The sequence below is a fragment of the Prionailurus bengalensis genome, chromosome D3 (genome assembly GCF_016509475.1).
Source record: "Prionailurus bengalensis isolate Pbe53 chromosome D3, Fcat_Pben_1.1_paternal_pri, whole genome shotgun sequence".
Taxonomy (NCBI): domain Eukaryota; kingdom Metazoa; phylum Chordata; class Mammalia; order Carnivora; family Felidae; genus Prionailurus; species Prionailurus bengalensis.
The window spans coordinates 27696959-27719816 of NC_057356.1; the positions used below are offsets into that span (position 1 = coordinate 27696959).

Consider the following 22858-nt stretch of genomic DNA (forward strand, 5'->3'; position numbering starts at 1 on the left):
CCAATTCGAAAAGATACATAGATATATCTACCCCCAATATTTACAGCAGCATTATCAATAATAGCCAAACTACAGAAGCAGCCCAAGTGTCCATCAATAGATGAATGGGTAAAGAAGATGTGGTGTATATATACAATGAAATATTACTCATCCATTAAAAAAAAAAAGGAGTGAAATCTTCCCATTTGCAACAGTAGGGATGGATATAGAGGATATAATCCTCAGTAAAATAAGTCCGTCAAAGACAAATGTCGTATAATTTCACCCATACATGGAATTTATGAAACAAACCAAAGAAAGAAAAAACAGACTCTTAACTATAGAGAAGAGACATGGTTTCCAGAGAGGAGGTGGGGGGGGCAGGGAATGGGAAAATAGGTGATGGGGATTAAGGAGGCACTGGTTGTGATGAGCACTGGGTGGTTATGGATGTGTTGAATAACCATATTTTACCCTGAAACTAATATAACACTGTATGCTAACTATACTCCAGTTAAAAATTTTTGAATAAAGTTCTCTGAGAGGTGGGGGAAGGCCTCTGAAATGCTGAAGAACAATCTTGAATCTGCTTCCATCACTTAACAGTGATGTGACTTTGGGCAAGTGACACAATGTCTTTGTGCCTCAGTTTCCCCACCAATAAAGAGGATGATAATCATCCTTCAGAACCATTAAGGTAAATGTTTAATAAATGATTTTTTAAAAGTAAAATCCCAAAGATAGGTCAGGTAAAAAAGCCAGGTGTTGGGCTAACCTCTTCTGTGTGATGAGGAGGTGAGGGCACAGGGCACTCAGCTGTGCAGAATGTGCAGCCAACCCCAGAAAGAGCTTCATGACCAGGCTTGTGGGTGGTGGGGGGCGGGGGAATGAGGGGGGAGAGTCACACTGGACACCTTGTTTGGCGTTTGGTTTTGTTTTAACCTTGTGTCTGCATGATCTGTTTTATGTTTTCAGAAAATAGCTAAGGCTGGTGAGTGAGCTAGGGTGAAGAAGAGGCAGAGGGGGTGAGTGGAGGAGGGTACTTCAAAAACAGGGATGGGGTGGGAGGGGCCCCACCAGCCCTGGCTCTGGCCACCGCCCTGGCCCATTGTGACCTCCCTGGATGTGCCCAGGCCTTTGTGACAGGCACCCTTGAGGAAGACCTGTGAGCCATGACACCTAGAGGGCCCTCAATAAGAGGGTGGCACGTCAGGCCAGGCTAGAGCCTGGACCTGGGGTTTAGAAGGGGTTATGGAGGGGCCAAAAACCCTGGGTCCCTGTGGCCACTCCCACCCCCAATGCCCCCAACCATCAGCTTCGAGCAGCCGTGCAGGATGCCTGGATCCACCCTGCCAAGGGTTTGTAAGATGGCCCTGCCTGGTACCTCTCAGCTCCACTCTCTCAATAGAGTCGGCCAGACCTTTCCCACCTCCGGGGGTAGGAGGCGGGGGGCCCAGGGTAGGGGCTGAGGTACCTGGGAGCTTTATGGCAAATGAAGAGGGAGAGATGCAGCGACAGAGACCGAGAGACCCAACAGGGACAAAACGAGGGCAAGAGGAGGCAAGGCTGGGGTGGGGCTGGCCCCTGCACTCAGGACGAGAGCAAGGGGCCCCCAGGCCAGGGGGATCCCCCAGCTCAGGGCCCAGACCCGGCCCTTGCCCACCCCTGCCAACAGGGGCAGGAACCCCGGCTTCACCCAGGGCAGCCCCCTCCCAGCTCCAGAACGTGCCCCTGGGTCCTGCAGAGCAGTCCTTCTTCCAGCTGGAGCAGGAAAACCAGAATCTGGTAAGTGAAGAGCCCACCGAGGCTGTGGGGCCAGCCCAGGCTCAGAGCCCATCTGTGCAATGGGTTTGAAGCTGTTCGAAGAGCCGCAGCTTCTGCCCCAGCCCCCACTGTCTCAGTCCCCTGCCCAAGAAGTGGCTATGACAAGGACTCCCATCTTTCTGCCTCCCATCCTCAGAAAAGACAGAACCAGGATCTGCGAGAGCAGCTGGGGGCCCTCCTGGGGCCAGGGCAGCAGTTTCTGCCCCTATGCCCGGAGCACTCGAGCTGCACGACCCTGGCCTGGGTAAGTGCATGGCAGACATCTGGCCCCAGCTGGACAGAGGGCAGCTGTCAGGAATGACCCAGTGACTCCATGTACCATACCCCTGCTCTGGCTCTCAAGCAGTCCGTGACCACAGATGCTGCCCATGGCCTTGGGGCTGACCCAAGGGCTCTTCCACAGACCCCTGAGCAGGCCAGTTCCCAGCCCCTGGAGGACAGGGCACCCTTGCACCTGCTGCGGCAGGAGCTGTGCCGGGGGGAAGAGTCCTTCGTGCAGCAGTCTCAGGTGGGTCCCTGGGAACTGGGCTGAGGGGGCTGGGTCCTTCATGCAGCAGTCTTAGGTGGGTCCCCAGGAGTTGGGCCAGAGGTGGGGGGCAGGAGTTCTTTATGCAAGCAGTCCTAAGTGGCTAGAGGAAGAAAGAACTAACACTGCTGGCCTTGCCTGTGCCCACATGGTGCCCATCCTCCAGAATGAACTGCAGCAGATCCGACTGTCCTTTGAGAGGAAGAAGATGGCCATTACCGAGGTGCCTGCCTGGCTGGGATGGGACAGCTGCTGGGGGACCCACCTGGTGGGACACATCATGGGTCCTGTTCCTTGGAGCGTGTGACCCAGCCTCCCCTCTCCCACCAGGTATGGGATGGCGTGGCTGAGGTACATATGGCCCTGAACAACCAGGCCACTGGGCTCCTGGTAGGTCCTCAAAGGGTGACACCCGGAGAATGAAGGGAACAGGGACTAGGCAAAGTGTGCAGGGACAGGGGAGCTTTGAGAAACAGGGGAATATAGCAGAATAGTCAGGGTTAAAGGACCTGTCTTACTTCCTTTGCCTCCCCCCGCCCCCTGCCAGAACCTTAAGAAGGACATCCGGGGAGTACTAGACCAGATGGAGGACATTCAGCTGGAGATTCTAGGGTGATGTGCAGGGTCAGGGGTCTGGGGCCCTGGCTGAACTGGGAAAGGGGCTGGTGTTCTGACCAGGATGGGTAGGTCAACCCGTGACCCCTCCCCAGTTCCACTACACCAGACCGAGAGGTGCTGCAGGCTGGGGTGGGGGACGTACATGGCCCTGACTGTACAGCCCCCGTCCCCAGGGAGCGTGCCCAGTGCCGCACCCAGGCCAGGAAGGAGCAGCAGATGGCATGCATAGCGGTAAGCCCCCCACCCCACACCGTTTCCCAGTCTGACCTCACCCTGGAGGCCCCTCTCAGGGAGGAGATGCAGGCTACAATGGAGGAGGCCCCAGGGAGGGAGCCACACCAGGAGCCAAATGACCCTGAGACATGGCTGCAGGTGCCTGTCCTGGGCACTGGTGGGGTAGTGGGGAGAAGGTAAGAACTCGCAGCACAGGGACCCCTGCCACTGGGGGCAAGCTCTGACCCAGCCCCTCCCCTGCAGAAGGCAAGGCCTCAGCTGGGATGTTCCGAGGGCCTCAAAAGCCAGCTCTGGTAGGTGGCTCTGTGAGTGCATTGGTAGAGCCCAGTCCCCTGGGACCATCCCCATGGGCACCCCCGCCCCCTGACCGCCGCCGCCCGCAGGCTGCTGGCCCTGAGGCTGCTGCTGGGCACCCTGCTGGCCTGTACCGCCGCCTACATGTACGTGGTGGACCCCGTGCCCTTCGAGGGGCTGGTGCCTCCCCTGCTGAGCCGTGCCGCTGTCTGGAAGCTCCGGGCCCTGCTGGGCCCGTTCCTGCACCTGGAGGTGGACGACTTCCTGCCCTTCTAGGCCGGAGGCTCAGCAGCCCCAGCGAGGAGGAGGCCAGGCGGCCGGCGCTGCCCCGGGTGCCCAGCGGCCGCGCCGGCGCCTGCCCACGGCACTGCCACGCGCCATCCCCACCAGGAGCTGCGGAGAAGGGTGGAGGCGGGGTCTGTCCTGAGGGCTGGGCCTGCGGCTGGACATACAGTCGTGACACACACAGCAGCGTGTGAGCTTGTTTCCATGGAAACGGGGGAGAGGGGCAGGAGGTTTTGCAGCCTTCTGAGGGCAATCTCACAGTGGGGATTCCTCAGGGTGGTGCCCCTGCCTCAGTGCCCACACCCCATCTGTCCACTGGTCATCAGCGCCTCCACAGGAAGCCCCCAGCCCACCCCTGGCCACCAGGGAGGGCTCTGAGCAGAGGGTGTAGCAGAAGGGTCTCCACTGAAGGTGAGGATAAGGATCCTCAGGCCTCATCCCTGGGGCTGGGCCTAATCTGTAGACCTCAGGGATGAGGTTCTCAGTCCTGAATCTGCTGACCCACTGACTTCACACCCCTCATGTAACCCTCTGTCCTTATCTGGCCGACCACCCCACCCTCCCCACACTTGACCGGCCATCACCCTCCCACCTCCCACCTCCCACTCCTGTCCCCTCCCTGACCCAGGGTCCCTGTCCAGCCCAGCCTCCTGGCACTGCCCCAAGGCTCGGAGGACAGGGGGACCACGTTGGTGGACAGAGCCATGGAGGTAAACACCAAAAATTTTATTTAGGGCATTAAATGGGGTTGGGGGAAATACCTTTTAGGACAATAGAGAGTAACTCTGTGGCTTGCTCAGCCCCAAGTGGGAGAATTAGAGGCACCGCCCAGGCAGGAAAAGGGCTGGCCAGAGCTCTGCCCTGCCCCTGGGGGCGTCCAGGCCCTGGCTGGCTGGCAGGGACTGTAGGGCTGTGGGCAGCCAGGCCGTCTGAGGTCCCCCAGGTGCCACATCTCGGAGTGAAAGAGTGAAGACTGCTGGGTGGGGTCAGGCATAGCTGTCACCAGGAACACACTGGGCTGGCAGGATCTCCTCCCCGCCCAGGCAGGGCCTGGATGACTCACCAGGCTGGCGGCTCCAAGAGGTTAAGGCATCTGTTCATGTGCTGGGTGTGGGGAGGGGGGAGTGCAGTGACCTGCAGGGGCAACCTGAGACCCCCACCCCAGCCCAACCCACAGAGGCCTGGGCTCCCTGGGGAGGAAGTGGCATCTAAAGTGCTTGGTCAGGCAGGGAGGTCGGGGTGATTGGTGCAACACCCCGGGAAGGCCGTGCTGGTCCCAGCAGCTCCAGGGCCCCTGCCTGGGGTGTTGGACCCCCTACAGCAGGTGGGGACTTCCTGAGGTGGGTGGGCACAGGGTCACAAGCCCCAGTGGGCTGGGAGTCAGTCAAGGTGCGGCTGGTGGAGAAGGGACCCCCAGCCCACAGCCCAGGGTCTGTGGCAGCCTGGCTTCCTGGGCTGTCCTCTCGGGGCCCCGGAGCTGCCTACTTGGTGTCCCGCTCAGGCCCCGAGAGACCGGGGAAAAGGCTGGAGGCGGCTGAGTGCAGGCGGCACATAGCCCCTCGTGGAGGCGCCCTGGCGGCCGGGCTCCAGGGTGCCCGCAGCGGCGGGCGGTCCTCAGGGAGGCCAAGGTGGCATAGGTGCAGGCCGGGGGGCACCCTGGGCTGGCCACGCCGGCCCCATCCACGGCTGCAGGTGCCGATCCGCCCCCTGTGGGCCGCAGCGTCCCATGAGAGAGAAGCAGAAAGGTGGAGGTCAGCATGGGGCACAGCTGCCCAGTGCAGGGTCCAAGGCCCAGCTAGCCTCCCACGTTGGGCCAGCCCGTGCCCCAGACTCCAAGTCTTTGACCTGGCTGTCTCAGCCCTAAAAAGCTGTGAATTCCCAATTCCCCCACCCCCAACATTTGGCAGTCGGAGGTGGGGGAGTAGGGGAGGCACTCAGGTTGCCAGGAGGGTGAGTTCTAGTAAATGTAGCTACAGGATGCACCACTGGCCCCCACAGGGCCCTCAGCTAGCAGGTGGCCCCCAAAGCACCCCCTACTTCCCTTACTCCATCTCCCCCAAAAGCCACTGGGTTCCCAGGGGGCCCTAGGGTGGCTGCAACCCCAACCTTTCTCTAAATGGCCTGTTACTACCAGGGGTGACGCAGACCCATGGGAGCCTCATACCTGGCAGCTGAGGCCAGCCCCCACCTTCCAGGATTCCAACTCAGCTTAAGTCAGTGGAAACACCCACGAGGAATGCCCACACCTTTGGCCAACACCTCTCCCAGAGCCTGACCCACTCTGCCCCCTGCCCCTGGAGCCCCCGCATTGCAGCAACAGCCCTGGCCTTGCTGAAGGAAAGGATCAAAATGACTCTTTTTCTTTTTTTAATAAAATTATAGATATATAGATGTAGATATAAAAACATAAAACAGACACAACGCAAGCGGACGCTGCCGTGTGCTTACTCTCGGGTCCCTGGCGCCAGGCAAAACTCTGACCCCCTCCCCGATGTGCTTCCCACAAGGACGCCGAGGCTCCAGTAGGGCCCAGACTTTACATGCCATGGGGTGGGGTATCTCCAGTTTGGCAGGGAGGGGACTCCTGGTCTCATGGGCACCTTGTAGCAGCGTCCGGCCCGTGCCTGCTCCCACCTGCCCCCAGTCGCCTCCCACAAGAGCATAAAGCAGAGGTTAAGGCTTCAATGAAAGCGAGCTTCCCGGCAGTGGGAGCAGAGGGGGCCCGAGCGTTAACACATGGGACGTGGCATGGCAGCGCAGCGCACAGACACCGGGACGCACCCACCAGCTGGGTGAGACAGGACACACGGAGCCGAGACCCCACCCACAGCTGGCTGTCTGTCTGTCCATCGTCCACCTGTCTGTCAGAACCCAGAGCAGTCCCAGAGCTGGGTGCCTGGAGGCCGGGGCTGGACTCCCCGAAGAAGAACTGGCCTTGCCAAGCTACAAGCTTCCAGCAGGTCCCTGAAAGGCAAGGAGTTAGGAGCAGCCAGGCGGTGGGGCCTCGGTCCAGTACAGCCAGGGACCCAGGCCTCTCTGTCCATCTCTGGGCCACAGTGACCCGTCTGTAAGGGGAGGAGGTGGGGACCAGCCTGGGGACAACCTCAGGGGCATGGGTGCAGTCGGTGCAGATGCAGTCCGCACCACCTTGCCGCCCCCACCTGTGGGAACAGGGGTACCAACACACAGATCCTGCAGCCTGGGGGCCCTCAGCCCAGCTGTGCCCTGGAGAGCAGATGGGTGGATGGACGGGCGGAGGAAGAGGGACAGGCTCGTGGAGGCGTGGTCTCTTCTGCTGACGTGTCCACACCAGGACTGGGCCTCCTCATCTCCCAGGGCAGAGAAGTCAGGAGGGGGGGCAGCCGCTGGGGGTCCTGGTCCCCGGGGCTCCACGGCGGATGGATGGCAGTCAGTCCTCACACTGAGATCTCGTACGTGGTCCCACCCACGCCGGACACCTTCTTAACGAGCGTGTGCCGGGCAGGGCTGGCGGAGGGCCCTGGGGGGCCAGCAGCAGGCCCCAAGCGGGCCAGGCCCGGGGACTGCCCGTTAAGCTTACTTGGGGGGGTCTTCAGCTGAGGGTGGTCCCTGCATCAAAACAAGCACATACATGCACACCCACAGTGAACACGGGATCACGGCATGACAGAGGCCAGCGGAGGCAACAGGACAGATGACGCAGACGTAGATAGAGCCCAGGGCAGCCTCTGCCTCTGAGCCCAGAAGGTCCCACCAGCAAATGGGTGGGGATGCAGGGCCTGCAGAGGGAGGGCTATTGCTGTCACAGGACAGACAGACAGATGTCAGAATGGCCATCACCCCCCTCCCAGGTCCCTTGGTCCCTCCCACTGGGACAGATCACAGAGTGCAGGGAGGCCAGGTGGACACTGGCCAAAACCCCAAGCCCTGGACTGTTCTAGTGCCCCAAGCTGGGGAGCCCAGGGGTGACTGTGGGACCCCTTCCCTGCTACCTCCTAGGAAGATGAGGGGAGGTCTTTCTGCCCTCCAGCCTGCCTAGTATTGACCAATAGCATTTCTGATCTCGCTGCCCAAACATCCACAAGGGTGGGAGCCACTCCCTCCTTTAGCTGCCACCCACTGGGACAGTTACACCCACAACAGGGACCTCCTCCCTGACTGACCCTGTGCTCAATGTGGCAGGGGTGACACCTTGACAATCCCCATGCACCCACGGTGGGGCTGAGCACACACCATGTGTTCAGCTCATATACTTGGACCCGACCTGGCAAGGCAGCAAGCCTAACTTCCAATTACCCGTCTGCTAGAGACCTAGAACCAGCCTGCCCTGCTAGGCCTCGGTTTCCCCATCTCTGAGCAAAGGCCCTTACTGCCTGGGGCTATGTGCACCCAGGGCAGCATGTTCTGCCATGGGGTGATGTCCCCCAGATACAGCCTCCTGGACAGACACCATCTCCAGAGGAAGAAGCCCTGGGGTCCCTGCTACACTTGATCACGCCAGCTAGGGGAGAAGGTGTTCAAGATGCAAATCCTCCTGCCTCCCATCCTGGGACATGCCGGGGTGTCCTTAAAGCTGGGTGATCCCCATACAGGCTGGCCAGGAGCCTCCAAGGAGGGTGAGGCTCACCCCCATAGGCAGCCATTGGCTTCCTGGACAACCCCCACGTGCTCAGCCAAGAGGCCCCACAGGCGGTTGGACACCTGATTGGTGCTGGGAAGCCCCCTGCCCCCTGGCACCCACCTCTGCATGGCCAGCGAGGGTGGCGACTCCGGGAGGTCCGTGTGGATGAAGGCGACAGCTTTGGGGCCTGCATAGGAGGGTGAGCGGGGTGTGCTGGGTGGGGAGGGTGGGCCCTGGCGCACTGGGGACCTGTGCGAGCCGCTGCCGGGCCGAGGCCCAGGGGCGTTGTTGTTGGCCAGGTCAGCCTGCAGGGAGGAGGAGGAGGTCCGCGGTGCCCGGCTCACGGCACTGGACAGCGAGGACAGTGAAGTCTGCAGCGCGGGGTTGCGGGCACCACCGAAGCCAGGCCCTGCCACCAGGTCATCTCTGGAGCCATAGCGCAGGGAAGGGCCCCGGGGGCCCTCGGACAGCACACTGGCCTGCTGCAGGCTGTAGGAACTGGGCGCATCATAGACGCCCGAGTCGCCAAAGAGCGAGTCGGCCTGAGAGCGCAGCAGCCGTTCCCGCTCCTCCCTGTCCTTGCGCTCCTGGATGGAGGCCATGATGGTCCTGGACAGGTTGTCATAGCGCACAGGCGAGGGCTCCCGTGGCCGGGGACCCAGCACCGGGCTAAAGCTACGGGGGGGGGGTCGTGGCAGGTCACCCACTGCCCCCGGGTGCAGGTAGGGCGAGCGGTAGCTGGCCATGCCAGCCGAGGGGTGGGCTGGGCACGTGTGGCCACTGGGAGATCCAGGGTTAAGCAGACTGTCATAGGACAAGCTGCCATTGCGGTTGGGCAGCGCGTGGGGGGCAAAGATGCTGCGGTGGGGTGTGGGGGGCCCACCCTCAGAGCGCAGAGGCTGCAGGGCCACGTGGTCCCCGCCCCGCCGGCTTGCTGCCTTGAGGCTCAGGGAGCGCAAGGCACCCGAAAAGGTATCAGCAGCACTGAGTGGCGGGGACGGCGGGTAGGCTGCGTGCAGGCCTCCGGGCGTGTAGTCGGGGAGATCCAGGCTGGGCTCTGATGCAAAGTCCAGGCTGTGGATGCTGTCCTCCCCTAGTGTCAGGGAGTCAGGGCCCGGGACCTGCAAGGAGAGAGGGCACACCTCTACCACTGCCCAGCCACCATGTCCCACCCAGCCACCACGCGCTCTGTGTCCACACAGAAGCTACAATCCTGGTGACATCAAAAGTAGCCACACGTGCAACCAACAAGCTGTTCCTGGAAGCTCTCCATCCCCTGACTACCTCTTCCTTGCCCACCACAGAGGCAAGTGGGGACAGGGTAGACCAAAGCACCCAGATGCTGCCTCTCCAGAGAAGGCTTTGCACCCTGCTCCTGCTCTTACTTCCCTGGGGAAGAGGAGGGGGCTGTGGGAAACAGCCACAGAGGCTGGACCTTGAGGAGACACAATAACCACACAGTGGCCCAGAGCCCTCTGCTGGGCACCTCACAGCTGAGGATTGGAGTCTCTGCAGGGTAAGACCAGAGCTGGCTGCTACATCCACCCAGGGCAGTACCCTCAGAGCCCACCTGGGCAGGATCTCCTGGGGAGGGGCCGGGGGCAGCCACAGCAATAGGGAGGAGGGGCCTCTTTGATTCTCCCGGAATCAAGGCATGCCGGAGCAGGCTTGGGCTGGGGATGAGAGCCTGCATAACCTCAAAGCCGAGACAGGGTGTTGATAGGGACAAATGTGGCCTTGACGTACTTGGCCAACCGGCCAGAATCCTCATGGGATCGAGGACAATCCCAGGAAGGAGATAAGGCAGGTAAGGGTACCTAAAGCCTCCCATTCCCAAGGACACTCCTCCTGGGGCAGGGCTATGGCATGTTGGCCAGGGAAGCCCAGACTCCCTGCCCAGCCCAGAGGGTCCTGAGATGCAGGGTCGAACAGGCCAGGGGTCTTGAGGGAAGGGGAGTGGTCCAGGTATACTGGCCCAGTCACAGGCTAGCCTCTCAGCCAGCCATGAAGGAGGGTGGGCAGCCTGGGAATGTTCAGGGTTCTGGATCATTCCTCAAGCTGTCCAGGGCTGCCAACCACTCCACAGTGATCGTAGAGTACTTATACAACTCAGAAAAAATAAATGTGCTTTCTTAAACAATCTCAAATTCTTCTGAAGCCTTCCCGTGGGCCTTACAGAGTGACTAATGGTGGAATTTCAGGCATCCTGGCACATACTTCTCCTGGGGGCAGCCGCCTACCAGGCCAGTGGGCAATGCCAGCCAAGGAGAAGGGGCCAGCCAGGACTGCCTGTGCCAGGCCTTCCCTCATGCCTAGCAGGAATGCCCACAGGGTGAGGCCCTGCTGGTACCCACAAGGCTCTCTATGACCCTATGGCCCCAGGGGTGGGGCCTCTAGGAGTGGGACCTCTGGGGACAAGGTCTCCAGAAGGGGTAGAGCAGGACCTCCTGGGGCAGGGCCAGGCCTCCTCACCTGCTCACCAGGCCCGCAGAAGGGAGCCTTGGGACCCGAGGGAAAAGCAGGCCGGAACTTGTACATGGCAGGTGTCGGGGGGCTGGTCCTCTGCACCGACAGGGCGCTCTCTGGGGAGATGGACCGCGGTCAGGCTGGGGTCAGTCCATGTCCCTCCCTCTGTCTGGCCACCCCTACCTCACCAGCACTGCTTGGGCGTGGGGTCTGCAGGTCGCCTCCGAACGTGCCGGCCTCCACCTTGGGGGGCAGTGGCGGCCCCAGGTCCAGCGGCTTCTCATCCAGCCGGTCCAGACTGCCCTTGGACTGGGAGGGGGCGTGGTCAGTGGTAGGTAGGGCATGGGCCAGGGGTGGGGCATAATGGGGACTCCTCCCTGGGCCCTGAGCTCTAGACCATTCCCCAGAATCTACCCAATTCCTCCCCCTTCCACTTCTAGGTCCCCTCCAACATAGTTGCTTCCTGCCTTCAAGGGTCTGCCTTCATCCCATCCCCTACCTGACCCCAGGGCCCCCACCTTGCTGCGGCCCAGGCCAGCCTTCAGCCCGTTGTCACTAAGCTTGACCTTGAGTGGGGCAGCTCGCTCCAGGAGCTCAGGCCGAAGGAAGGGAGGCTTCAGGCGAGCAGCCAGCGGCAGCCGGGGAGGCTCCACCACGTACCTGCACCAGGGGCAGAGGGGTCAATGGCCAGGGTGACCTGGCCTGAACACTCACCAAAGAGAAGGCTGGCCACACCTGCCAAGGGCAAAAGTAGACCAGGCTGAGGGTCCGCACCTGCCCACCCCAAACCCTGCAGGGGTCCCTTGACACCCCGTTCAGGCCTCACCGGGGTGCCAGAGGGCTGCACAGCACGTGCTCCACATTCCCATAGCAGCCTCGGGTGAAGGGGTTCACTCCCCCACGGAACTTCCCCGTCACCTGTGGACATGGGACCCCTCAGCCAGCCTGGCCACCCAAGGTCCAGGCCAAGGTGGACCGGGGGACAGGCAGGGACAGCTGGGGTTCCTCAGATGTAGGCTGGGCAGGGTCAGCCCATGAGTGCCCCCCCCCACCCATTTACCCCGAGTGTCCCTGCAGGAAGCTGTAGAATTTCTGGGCCCTGAGTTACTGCTAGTACAGTTGTCCACAGGTAGGAGTGAGCAGGGGGACAGGGCAGGTGAGGCCCCATACTCCATTCCCCCACCCAGAGTCTCCAGGGCCAGATCCTCCCCCTATAGAAGCTGCATAGTCCACCTCACTAGAGGGCTCCAGTAGTCCTTTCCCTGACACCACCCCCACATGGTCCTGGTGTAGTCCTGGCCCTCTTGGCCCATAGGGGATCTCCCCCCCATTCCCATCACTGCATGGCCCATCTCCTAAGGTCAGCACCTGCTCGTTGGTGGTACGCCCCCGAGTGACTAGCACCACATGGAAGCCAGTGAGGCCGATGACAGGGATGAAGAAGAGGCCAGCCACACACATGACGGCCATGCTGGCCCGTTAAGGCCAATGGCCATAGGCAAAAACATGAAGCAGGTGCCTGTGAACAAACTATTCCCACCACCACCCAACCAGGAATGGCAACCCACCCCCTGGGGACTCCCAGGCAGTCCCCAGCCCACACTGTCAGGCAGTCCCCAATCCACCCCGAGCCTCAGTTTCCCCCGTGGAATGTACCCCCAGCCCATACTGTCTTTGCGGTTAGGCCAAGGATACGTGATGGTAGTGTGGGCAGCTCCCAGTCCCTCAGCGTGGTTCAGCACATAGACCAGGCCAAAGGCGACGACACCCACCATGTGTGCACTGAGCGACAGCAGGAACAGGAAGAAGTAACGGTAATTGCGGCGCCCGATGCAGTTGTTGACCCAGGGACAGTGGTGGTCAAAGTCCTGGGCAGGAGCAATGAGTCAGGGCACAAAGTGGGTGGGAGAGGAGAGACATGGAGATGGGGGCGGACAGGGTGGTGGGATGGTCACCTCTACGCAGTTGTCGCAGACGCTGCAGTGGGAACAGCGAGGTGGACGGTAGAAGTGGCAGGTTGCACACCACTTCATTCGGACCTGGATGCCCCGTACATCCACATTCTTGTACAGCGGGGCCCGGAAGTCATCCTCCTTATCCTCGTCCTCATCCGCTGTGAGCCAGAACCAGGGGAAGGTGGCAGGAAAGTGACTTCCTTGGCAGGAGAGCCCTTCCCGAATCTCTGCCAGCCCACCCACCAGGACCCACCCCACCCCAGGCTCTTTCATGTCAGCCACTCACACTCTAGTGAAACTGAGCAGATTATGTGCCCAGTACAGGGCCCTACCTCGGGGGAAGACGCCAGGGTCCATGAAGGTGGCCATGCTGAAGTTGGCCAGGACAAAGAGGAAGATGATGCCATTGTAGACGGGAACAGCTGGGGACACAGCTCGAGTCAACCATGGGCACCTGCATTGGACAGCAGGATAGAGGTGGGTCTGGGGGTGCTGAAGTTGGGTGGGGAGGGGAGGTGGCAACAGATGAATTAGGCATGGCCACACATAGGAAGGCTGGGCCACTGAGACCACCATCAGTGCTCAGTGTGGGAGTCAAGAAGGCCACTGCTGCCACATCCCTGCTGGGAGACCCCTGTACATCAGCCTGCTGCTCCTCTACTCAACCATCGGGGCTGAGCACCTTGTGCATGGTGTGCTGGCTCCCTCTATGCCAACACCAACTCCAGCAACCCTCCAGGTGGCTATTAGGAGCTCAACTCACAGTTGAAGAAACTGAGGCTCAGAGCAGCCCGTGGGCCGGAGGGGTGGCAGACTGGGGGGCGGGAGCCCAGGATGAGAAATGAGCCCACTCTGCCTGTGTACTATGATAGACAGAGGCCAGCCCCAGCCCTTACCCAGACCTGTCCCCAAGCCCAGCAAGGCCCCTTCACCAGGGAAAATTCTCAGTCAGTAAATGCACAGTGGGTTGTCACCCCCGGTTTTCCCTGAGGGGTGCAGTCTCAGTGTCTGGGCCACTGGGCACATCCCCATCCAGGCAGCCCCTTCTTTTCCCTTCTTTTTAGTTTGTCACCTTACTATCCATATGACAGTGCAGAACACCTGGAGACTCTAGAAAAGCACAATACCCTGCAACCACTCATCATCTCTTTCCACCCCTCAGCCCTTGGCTCCAAGGCTGCCCCCTCTTCCAGGAAGCCTTTCCAGACTCCTGGCACCCCATAAGGGTCACACACACCTCCCTGGTGGGTGTTTTGTCACAGAGAGTATCCTCTTCAGCCCTCTTGGGACCTGATCAGAGACCCCTCCCTGGAGACAACCAGTCCTTGGGCACATGGCCTGTGGTCCCCTGCCCTGACCCTGCAGCAGGGTCCCTGAGTCCATTCACTTGATTCCCACAAAGTTCCTCTGGCCTCAGGTTCCTGATCTCTCCCATGGCTCCTGGCTGCTTTGACAAGTGGGGGGCACTCACTTTGGAGTCGGGGGGGTTGTTCCCCTTCCCATAACTAGCCCCTCTGTGGAGTTGGGAGTGCCAGAGGAGATCCCCTACGGTAGCCCTGACTAAGAGGACAGGGCATCGTGGCCTCCAGCAGGGTGAGCAGTACCCATGGCCTTACCCACCGCCCCAGCGCACACCGGCCACGCTGGCGCACCCACGCCTGTCTTGGCCAGGAGCCAGCCCTGCCACCCCAGCAACCACCTCCATGGTAGCAGAACTTCGCTATTTTTAGTGGAAAGCGAGAGGCTATTTAAAGATTCCACTTCCCACGGCAGCAGGCTCAGCGGGCCAGGAGCCGCAAGTTACCCCATCCTCTTCTCCAGGACCTGCTGTGGAGGTGGATGCACTCCCCGAGGACACAGGTCCCCTCTGCCGGGAGGGCTTTTCTCTATCACCCCCTGCCCAGGCAGCCCAGAGCACCCACCAGTAGACACCTTCCACATTCCCCATCCCTGTGGGCTGAAGCCTGACATACAGATGGTGCTGAATGTATGCTGTGGTCTCTGATCCAATCCCATTCAGCAAAGTGACAGTGGGTCCCTGAGGCAAGGTCTGCTCAGCAAGGCGGGGTGGGGGCAGAAGCCAAAATGCCAGTGGGGATGGGCTCTCCAGGCAAGTGAGAGCTGCCCGCTTAAGAGAACCAGGTACTCCGAGGAGCCAGGGAGAGGCGCGGGACTGTGGGCCCCGCTCAGGTGGTACAAGCCAGCTCTCCATGATGCCTTCTGGGAAGGGCTAGCTATGCAATCTGTACAAAATGAAAATGCGGGCGCCCTTGTTTACAAAGTATCAAGGGGCTTCTGGGTGGCTCAGTCGGTCCAACTTCGGCTTGGGTCATGATCTCGTGTTTCGTGGGTTCGAGTCCCATGTCAGGCTCTTTGCTGACAGCTCCAAGCCTGAGCCCTCTTTAGATTCTATGTCTCCCTCTCTCTCTGCCCCTCCCCCGCTTGCACTCTGTCTCTCCCTCTCTCTCAAAAGTAAATAAACATTAAAAAAATTAAAAAGTATCAAGAATTTCAAGACACTGACAGCAAATCATTAAGGGCAAGTGTGGGCTCTCATGCACCTGTGAGTCCCATGGCATCAATGGGGCCAGCCTGCTCTGGGAGAGGAAGGAGCTGAGAGGTCCTGAGGTGCTCCAGGGCCTGCAGATGTGCACACACAAGGTGGAGGTGGGTGGGCACTGAAGGTAAGAGGACACATAGGGGAGGCCAGAGCAAGGGCCCTGTCCATTACTGTTGTCCAGATTTTGCCAGTGGATACTACCTGCCCTGTGCAGTAGAACATGAAATCCACCCTTCCAGCTGTGGGGGGTGGGTGTTTTTCTGTTTTCTCTATTTTAGAGGCAAGGAATAGGTATAGGAGAGCTTGTCACATATCAAGGCCTTGGGGTGAACCTATGTCTGGGCTGGGATTCTAACCATCATGCAGGCAGGCAGGGACTGAACCCCATGGGCAATGCCCCAGCCACACTGACCAGAGTTTCCTGTGGCCCAGGTGGCCTGTCCTCCCTGAGCCTCAATGATCCCGCCAGGCTGCATGGGTGGCCCTGAATGAGATGTCTGGGGCTGGGAGGAATGGATAGCACCTGCACAGCAATGGGCCCATGTTTGGGATCTGCACTGTGATGGGGCAACATTTGCATTGAGGTGGTGGGCAGCCTCTGTTCACCGTGGGCACCAACCCCCTGCATGCCTGGGCCGCACATACCAGGGAGAGTGGGGTGGGGCCTCAGCTGGTATTGGGCAGGCTTTTGGGGAGGTAGTGGGCAGGTTCTTGAACAGGGACCTGAGCCATTGGCCCCTCTGCCCACCATTGCCAGGCCCCCAGGCTTGACTCAGATGCAGGATCAGGCATTCCCCATGCATTCTTGTCCTCCCTATCCTCCCTCAGGGGGCCTTTGCCCCTAAGCCATGCCATAAGGAGGGTCCTAGCCTGGGTCATGCCTAAGGAAGACTGGCTCACTGGCCAGTGCCGGCAGGACCATGCACAGACACACATACATATCCTCATGAACATGCAGGGACACATGCACATACACATAAGCAATGCACACACAGATACACAATATGCTCCAAGACACACTTGTGTGAATACATGTCTGTACATGCATGCACACAGACACATGTGCATACATAACCACATTCAAAAGGCACATGTATTCAAGCACACATCGACACATATTGACCCGCAAGACACACATGCTTAAATATTTGCAAAGACAGATAGGCCCGCTTGTGCACATGCTGGCACACGTGCAGAAACACACACATAGATGCAGACGTGCCCTTCCTCACACTGACCCCCTTCCCTATGCTTCCCATGGACCAGGCAAGTGTGAGGACATGTGAGGACATGAAAGCTCTGTGGGCAAGGCCTGGCAGGCAGAACTGCTCAGTCCACCTTGAATCTATTCTAGGCTCCAGGAGGGCCCCTCTGCCCACAAGTACAACACTCCATTCCCACCCAGGGGACTGTATACTCCGGGCAGAGGATGGCCACCTCTTGCTGGCTGCAGCCATACTCTGGGCCCAGGGCCGGCCCGAGTTGGGGATGGCCCAGCTCTGAAGCTAGAAGCCCTCCTCCCCATCCAGCCCCCGCCTCCTGAGTGTCAGGGCCACACGCCACCGCCATGGGCCCCACCCAGACTGAGGCCCCAAGTCTGCCTGGCCCAGCAGGGAGACACCACCCAGTGGGGGTGGGGGGTTCTGCAGGGACAGTATGCGCGCCGCAGCTAAATGTGGAATGGAAAATTTTACCTCAGGAGTTTTCATTTAAATCGGGTTCTTCATTAACACTGTGTTTAAGAATAATGCTCACACACGGGAGCACCTGGGACCAGAGGGTTTGTGGCCGCTCTGCCCTGGTCAGGCCAGGCAGGGCCTCTGTCCTTGTGCACCCATTCCAGTCCCTGCAGACATCTGAGCAGATGGGGAAACTGAGGTTCAGGAGGCCAAAGATACCCTAGGCCACAGGTAGTGAGGCCTGCCAAGGGGACCCTTCCTTCCCATGTGGACCCTGGCAGGAGCTCCATCCACCTGGGCCTTCTGTCCTTTCTGGGCCTCTGAGTATGGGGAAGGCTCAGGCCCATCCTGGGAACTAACTGTGACATCCCAGAAGTCAAACCTTTGGTCCTGGACAGACATAAGATGGCCTAGCCTGGCCCCAGGTGTTGGTAGTCTGAAAGCAGCTCCAGTTTTCTGATGTCTACAGGGTCCTCTGTCATTCCGCAGAGTGGCTCTGGGAGGAGAAAGGGGCTGAGGTGGAGGCTCTCAGAAACGGCACCTCCCACCCCAGCACCTGACCCAACCTGGCACTGAGCCACAATGTGAAGGGTTTCTGGAGCCCAAGGGGACACGACTGTACCAGGAACCTAGGAAGGCTTCCTGGAGGAGAAATGCCTCTGGATATCTGCCCTTCAGTGTGATGCTCCCCATCCTCCAAGGGGGATGCCCCACCTCTGGTCATTCTATCCACACCCCAGCCTCTCCTGGGCAACATGTCTGAATGTCCTGCTTGTCCCAGCCCCCTCAGTGAACTGGCCCAAGGAAGGGGTCCTTGGTCTTCTAGGCTCCTGGCTCCCCACCCTGTATGATGTCAGTGTAGACCTGCCTCAAAGGGGGCAACTCCTGTTTGCTGAGCAGAGAGGGGGCCTGGGGCCACACAGCACCCAGTGAAGTTCAAGGGGGAGAGACAGAGAAGAACCCTGTGGGGGCCCCAAGGGCAGGGTGGGGAGGACACAGGAGTGGACTGCTCCTTTTTGAGCACATGTCTGAGTCTGCAGCAGGCCCAGGCCCAGAAAGAGAGTGAAAGTGTGGGGGCTAGGGTGACCAGAGGATTGTCCCAAGGAGGGGACCACTGGGAGCCCTGCTTGCCTGGAATCTGCATGCTGTGAGTGGTGTCACTAGGCCTGGTTTGCCTGGCAGAACCCCTCTCAGGAGCCCAGTTGTCTTGGAGGACTCCAGGGGAGCCAGGGGTGGGGGTGGGTTAGGGCCCCCAGTGGCCTTTTGGCCCGGAGAATGTGGCCTCAGAGGCTCAGGGGCGCCCGGTCCCAAGGGCAATCAAGCCTCCCTTGGCTAGATGGTCACTGAGCCTGGCCCCCAGCTAGTGCCCTTTCACCCCCATCTTACCGCAGGAACACATGCCACCTTCTTTCAGGCAGAGTGGGTCACATACAAGGCAGGACACAGTAAAAGGCCTGCAGTGCCCTTGAGGGAAACCTGCACCTCGCTGGGCTGTTGTTCCTGAACCCAGAACCCCAGCTCTGAGAACAGAGGAAGGAAAAACTTGGCAGGGTCCAGGAGCATCAGCGCCCACATCTTGGGAGTCGAGTTCATAGGGCAGTCTTGTAGGGGCCCTCTGAAATCACGGGAAGGGCTCACAACAAACTCACTATAGTGGGGCTTAGGTGAGCCTAGGAGGAGATACAGGCGGGCTCTCTGGGGTAAGGTTGATTTCAATTTCTTTAAAGATTTATTTCCGTGCATTTCACAAGTTCTTGAAAGAGAACACGTATTACTTTTAATGTTAGGGAGGAAAAACACTGAACTGCACTTTGGGAGTGAGAAACCAGGATCAGTAAGTGGAGGTCAGGCTACCAGGAAGCACACCTGAGGCCCTTCCAAGTCCCAGACACTGGCCCCGGGGCCAGGACAACTGGGCCCCACCCCTCCAGAAGACCTTGCACCCACTGCCCACCTGCCCCTCTCCTCTCTGCCCCACAGCCAGCAGCATCTGAATAACAAGAACATGCCTGCTTGCCAAAGCCAGAAATAAGCCCGTCCACACAGGCCTTTTTTAAACACACTCTTGGCAGCCTGTGGTGCCCACCCAGTCCCGGCCTCCAGGTAGAGGGCTCCCGCGCCTCCATGGGCACCCAGTGCAGACTCGCTATCCTCACAGCTGCTATCCACACTCTTCCGCGCTCTTGCTAAGGCCAAGGGTGCCAAGCCAGCTGCTGCTCACCCCTGCTCTGGGCTCACACTCCAGGGCTGACCTGCTTCAGAACAGAGGCCTCACTGGCTACAGCCACTTGTCAGGCTTCAGGTTCCCAGGAAGGCTTGAGTGGTCATAGCTTTAGTCACCTGGGCTGTCTCGGCATGGGACCTGTGGAAGGGGGTGCTCCCAAATCTGTACGACTAAAGCCTGGAACCCCCAACCCCTACTTGTACCTGGGGTGGGGGGTGCCCCACAACAATTGTGTTGTAAACAGGCTGATGTGTAAGCCAACCTGTCTCAGATGAAGAAGCTATGGCTGCATGGGCCCAGGGCTCTGCCTACCTTCTGACTCAAGGGTCCCAGTGCCTGACATGACCAGTGTCCCTGGATGTGACCTGGTCTGGGCCCTCCTGCTTCGACCCTGAGCCTTTCTGAGAAGGTCAAGGGAGGGTGGAGGGCATTGCCAGGCCAGCATCAAGGGTGGCTTTGGGGCAGGCACGTGGCAGCCAGGCCAGGCCACACCTACGCAGGAACAACTTGGCTCTGGCCCTGGGCTGGACACCCAAGAGCTGCCCTCAGCTCCTTGCTGGAGGCTGGTGGCTCTCTACAGCCCCTGTCCCCTCATGCAGCCCGTTGGGAGGGGAGGGCTGCAGCCACACCCTGGGCAGCCACAGCACACACTCCCCTATTCGGGCCCAGCTCCTCACACTCAGGGCCTGGCACACCCATGAGATGCCCACCAGCCACTAGTGTCCCCACACACAGAACTCACCTGTCCCTGGTGCCCCAGGATAGGTACACTCACTGTTTCTGTCTCAGCCCAGGCGGGGGGCTCACGTGCGCATAGCTCTGGTGCCAGCCCTGCCATGCCCAGCCCTCCCTGCCCCTGCCCCCCTGCCCTGCCCAGCCCGCGGGCCCTGTCCCCCCAGCCCTGCCAAGCTTCATCCCTTGCTGTACCGACCCCTGCCCCTTCTGGCCCGGCTGTGGTCGCCTGTGCCCCCGGTGACGCGGGGGACTCACGTGAACACGAAGAACAGGGTGCTGGAGCCGACCAGCAGCGCGGCGGCCGTGGCCACCGGGATGTACTTGGCGGGTTTGAGGCGCGTCCCGGGGCTGCGGGGCATCCTGGGCGCCGCGCCGCCGCATCCCTCCCCGGGGCCGGGCGGGCGGGGCCGGCCGGGGTCGGGCCGGGGTCGGGCGGGGCGGGCTGGACGCGGCGCAGGACCCGCGGCGGCGGCGGCGTTGGCGGCGGCGGCGGCGGCGGCGGCGGCGGAGGAAATCCCACCCCACGGGTAGCTGCGGCGGCGGCGCGCTGATGTCAGCGCGCCCCTTAAGGTGGACCGGGCAGGGAGGAAGGGGGGCCGCGGGACTGGGGCGGGGCCGGGGCGGGGCGGAGCTCGGACCCAAGGCAGACGCACCCGGCCCCCGCCCCGCCCCACGCCCTCCTCCCGGGGCGCTGCGTGCTGGAACCGCCCAGACTAGGGAGCCACCGAGCTCCATCGGCCCCGACTGTGCTGGCGTCCTGCGTGGCGTTCGGGACCTGGGCCTGGCGGCGCCGTTCCTCGCCTTGGTGCCCCAGCCAGGCGTGTGCCCGCGGCTCTGTGAAGCCACCCAGCCGTCGCACACCTGCAGTCCCTGCCCGCTGGGTGGACACCGCGGCAAACGCCAGGGCCCCTGTTCCCACTCCGCAGGCCCTGGCGCTGTGGCCTGTAGGTCGCCTCCTGTGCCTCTATTTGCACAGACTTTTCCCTAAACACCTCGGAGCCTGTCCCTGGGATCAGGTTGATGACCCTGCTATTCCCGGATAGGGCCAGACCCCTCTCACCTGGAGCCCCCTAGCATTCAAGGGGGTGGAATATTTGTGACGCTGTACGGGCACCTTCATTGTTTATCTCCTGTCCATCCCACAGCCCTCGGGCCACTCGACTGAACTAAGTCCTGCTAGTGGGCAGGGTAAGGGGGGGAGGGGGCGCTGATCTCTCAGGATCCTGACCCAAGCTGCATGCTTGGGAATATGTGCATGTGGGAGAGCTAGGGCCGGATGAGCCCCTCAGCCTCCCCAAAGCAGGGTGGAGTGCCCCTCGGGAAGCGCGGGGCACCCTGCCCCTGCCTGGGATAGGCCTGTGGGCAGGCCCACCTCCTGCAGGAAATCCCACCCGCCAGTGCCGCTGCCGCTTAAGGTGGACCTGCAAGCTTTGCAGTGCCTAGCTGCGGTATGGCTGGAGTGGGCTGAGCAACCTGGCAGCAGTGCAGAACCTCTGGGAGGTTGGGACCTGGGGCAAGTTCTGAAGCCTCCACAGTGAGGACCAGCCAGTCTGTTCCCTCCTACACACTCCCAGAGCCCTCTGCCCAGAAACCAAGACCCACCAGCCGCCTCCCCAGGTGGGAATACAAGGCGGGGGGTCGGGGGCAGGGGGGTTGGCAGGGAGGGAGTGGTCCCCACCCTCCTCAGCCTGACTTCCGCATTTTGGCCAGAATCCCTTGCTGCCCAGGGGCCACCTCTTCAGGCCATGCTACCAAAGGCCCTGGGGCTTCTTCACCCTGTGCCCTCCCTGTCTGTGTGAGAGCCTTATGAAGGCCCCAGCAACAGCTCTGCAAGCTGCTGGCCGTGAGCCATTAGAAAAGATGCCAGGCTGGGGGCCGGAACTGGAGCATTAATGCTGCTCCCTGACAGTAAAAATGGTAACGGGCTTTTCTTCCCATAACATCCCAGTTGTAGCCTCTGCCCAGTGGGGAGCCCACTCCAGGAGGCCCAGCACGGGGTTGAGGGATACCCTAGCACTAAGTGGGTTAAGGCACCATGGACGCTTGAGCTGACACGTCCTTACCTCTGCCTCAGCACTCTAGTGGCCTCAGGTCACCAGATAGAAGATCCAGGGTTCTCACATAGAAAGACTCCAGCCAATACATGCCCCACCCACAGCTTCGCCTTTGTTCCTGCCCTTCTGCAACCCAGCACTGGGATCCCAGGCCCCCGGAAGCCTCTGGATGCAGGCCCACCCTTGGGGAGGCATTCCTCCCAACACGCTCCCAACTGGTGGCTCTTGCCCAGGTCTGACTCCAGGTCTGTGTAGGGGTACCAGGATGGCTGAGAGCTGTGAGTGCCAAGCACTGGTCATGGAAAGAAGGGGTGCTTGTTACCTCCTTGGTGACATCCCTGCAGACTTGCCTGGGCAGAGGGGGGTCCTGGTGGGGGAGAGGGGTCCTGGGGGGAGACCCAGTGAGGCCTCTGGCCCAGGAGTCCTCTCCTAAAGAGCTAAGATGCCCAGGAGAAGGAAACCACAGCAGAAAACTTCCCCAACTTGCAGCTCAGTGGACTGACCTGCAACAGAAAGGTACATCATCTCACTTCTTACTCCATCCCCAATATTGTCAGCATCTCAATTCTGACTTTACCATTGCCTTTTTGCCACAGGGAGGAACCCAGCTGAAAAAACACTGGCTGGGGAGCAAGGCAGAGCCCCCCCCCCCCCACACACCCCTGCCGACATCCCTGCTCACTGGTGAGACCCACTGTCAGGACTGCACGTCTCCCTTTCTGCAGCACACTCTGCATTGTCAGCAAGCCACACCTTTAAATGCACCCCGTTAATGTAGCCTGGTCACAGCACAGCTCTGTTCCCCAGCCATTCTGAGGGGCCTAC

General features: G+C 60.5%; 2 protein-coding genes across 7 annotated transcripts; one reads left to right on the plus strand and one right to left on the minus strand.

The window, feature by feature from the left end:
- The first annotated feature begins 832 nt into the window (after window positions 1-832).
- Window positions 833-3941, plus strand: CCDC188 (coiled-coil domain containing 188). Of its 4 annotated transcripts, none has more exons than XM_043559344.1 (9): window positions 833-1764; window positions 1940-2047; window positions 2150-2311; window positions 2496-2552; window positions 2660-2719; window positions 2877-2941; window positions 3040-3178; window positions 3425-3474; window positions 3565-3941. In XM_043559344.1, exons 1-9 carry the CDS (start codon window positions 1231-1233, stop codon window positions 3749-3751), a joined length of 1362 nt encoding a protein of 453 aa, XP_043415279.1. In that variant the 5' UTR covers window positions 833-1230; the 3' UTR covers window positions 3752-3941. The 4 variants fall into 4 exon arrangements, with proteins under 4 accessions (XP_043415279.1, XP_043415281.1, XP_043415280.1 ...); XM_043559346.1 differs by having other exon boundaries at window positions 3121-3178; XM_043559345.1 differs by having other exon boundaries at window positions 2207-2311.
- A 529-nt stretch (window positions 3942-4470) lies between these two features.
- ZDHHC8 (zinc finger DHHC-type palmitoyltransferase 8) lies at window positions 4471-20403 on the minus strand. 3 transcript variants are annotated; one of them, XM_043559341.1, is made up of 11 exons: window positions 20235-20401; window positions 13114-13235; window positions 12782-12939; window positions 12522-12694; window positions 12195-12297; window positions 11653-11744; window positions 11345-11486; window positions 11015-11135; window positions 10833-10942; window positions 8481-9481; window positions 4471-5467 (listed from the first exon to the last, which is right to left on the minus strand). In XM_043559341.1, the coding sequence occupies exons 1-11, from the start codon at window positions 20336-20338 to the stop codon at window positions 5242-5244; spliced, it is 2352 nt and encodes a 783-aa protein (XP_043415276.1). In that variant the 5' UTR covers window positions 20339-20401; the 3' UTR covers window positions 4471-5241. The 3 variants fall into 3 exon arrangements, with proteins under 3 accessions (XP_043415276.1, XP_043415278.1, XP_043415277.1); XM_043559342.1 differs by lacking the exon at window positions 4471-5467 and adding an exon at window positions 6111-7348 and having other exon boundaries at window positions 20235-20399; XM_043559343.1 differs by lacking the exons at window positions 10833-10942; window positions 11015-11135 and having other exon boundaries at window positions 20235-20403.
- Between the last annotated feature and the right edge of the window lie 2455 nt (window positions 20404-22858).

Bases quoted from the DNA above. Each gene is read 5' to 3' on its own strand.
- CCDC188 (XM_043559344.1), top strand. From the start codon at position 1,231: ATGGAGGGGCCAAAAACCCTGGGTCCCTGTGGCCACTCCCACCCCCAA. The intron at 2,553-2,659 runs GTGCCTGCCTGG...CTCTCCCACCAG, and splicing joins AGAAGATGGCCATTACCGAG to GTATGGGATGGCGTGGCTGA. The intron at 3,475-3,564 runs GTAGGTGGCTCT...CGCCGCCCGCAG, and splicing joins GGCCTCAAAAGCCAGCTCTG to GCTGCTGGCCCTGAGGCTGC.
- ZDHHC8 (XM_043559341.1), bottom strand. From the start codon at position 20,338: ATGCCCCGCAGCCCCGGGACGCGCCTCAAACCCGCCAAGTACATCCCG. The intron at 12,940-13,113 runs GTAGGGCCCTGT...TCTGGCTCACAG, and splicing joins CCCTGGCGTCTTCCCCCGAG to CGGATGAGGACGAGGATAAG. The intron at 11,487-11,652 runs GTGAGGCCTGAA...CCCCTGGTGCAG, and splicing joins TGCAGCCCTCTGGCACCCCG to GTACGTGGTGGAGCCTCCCC.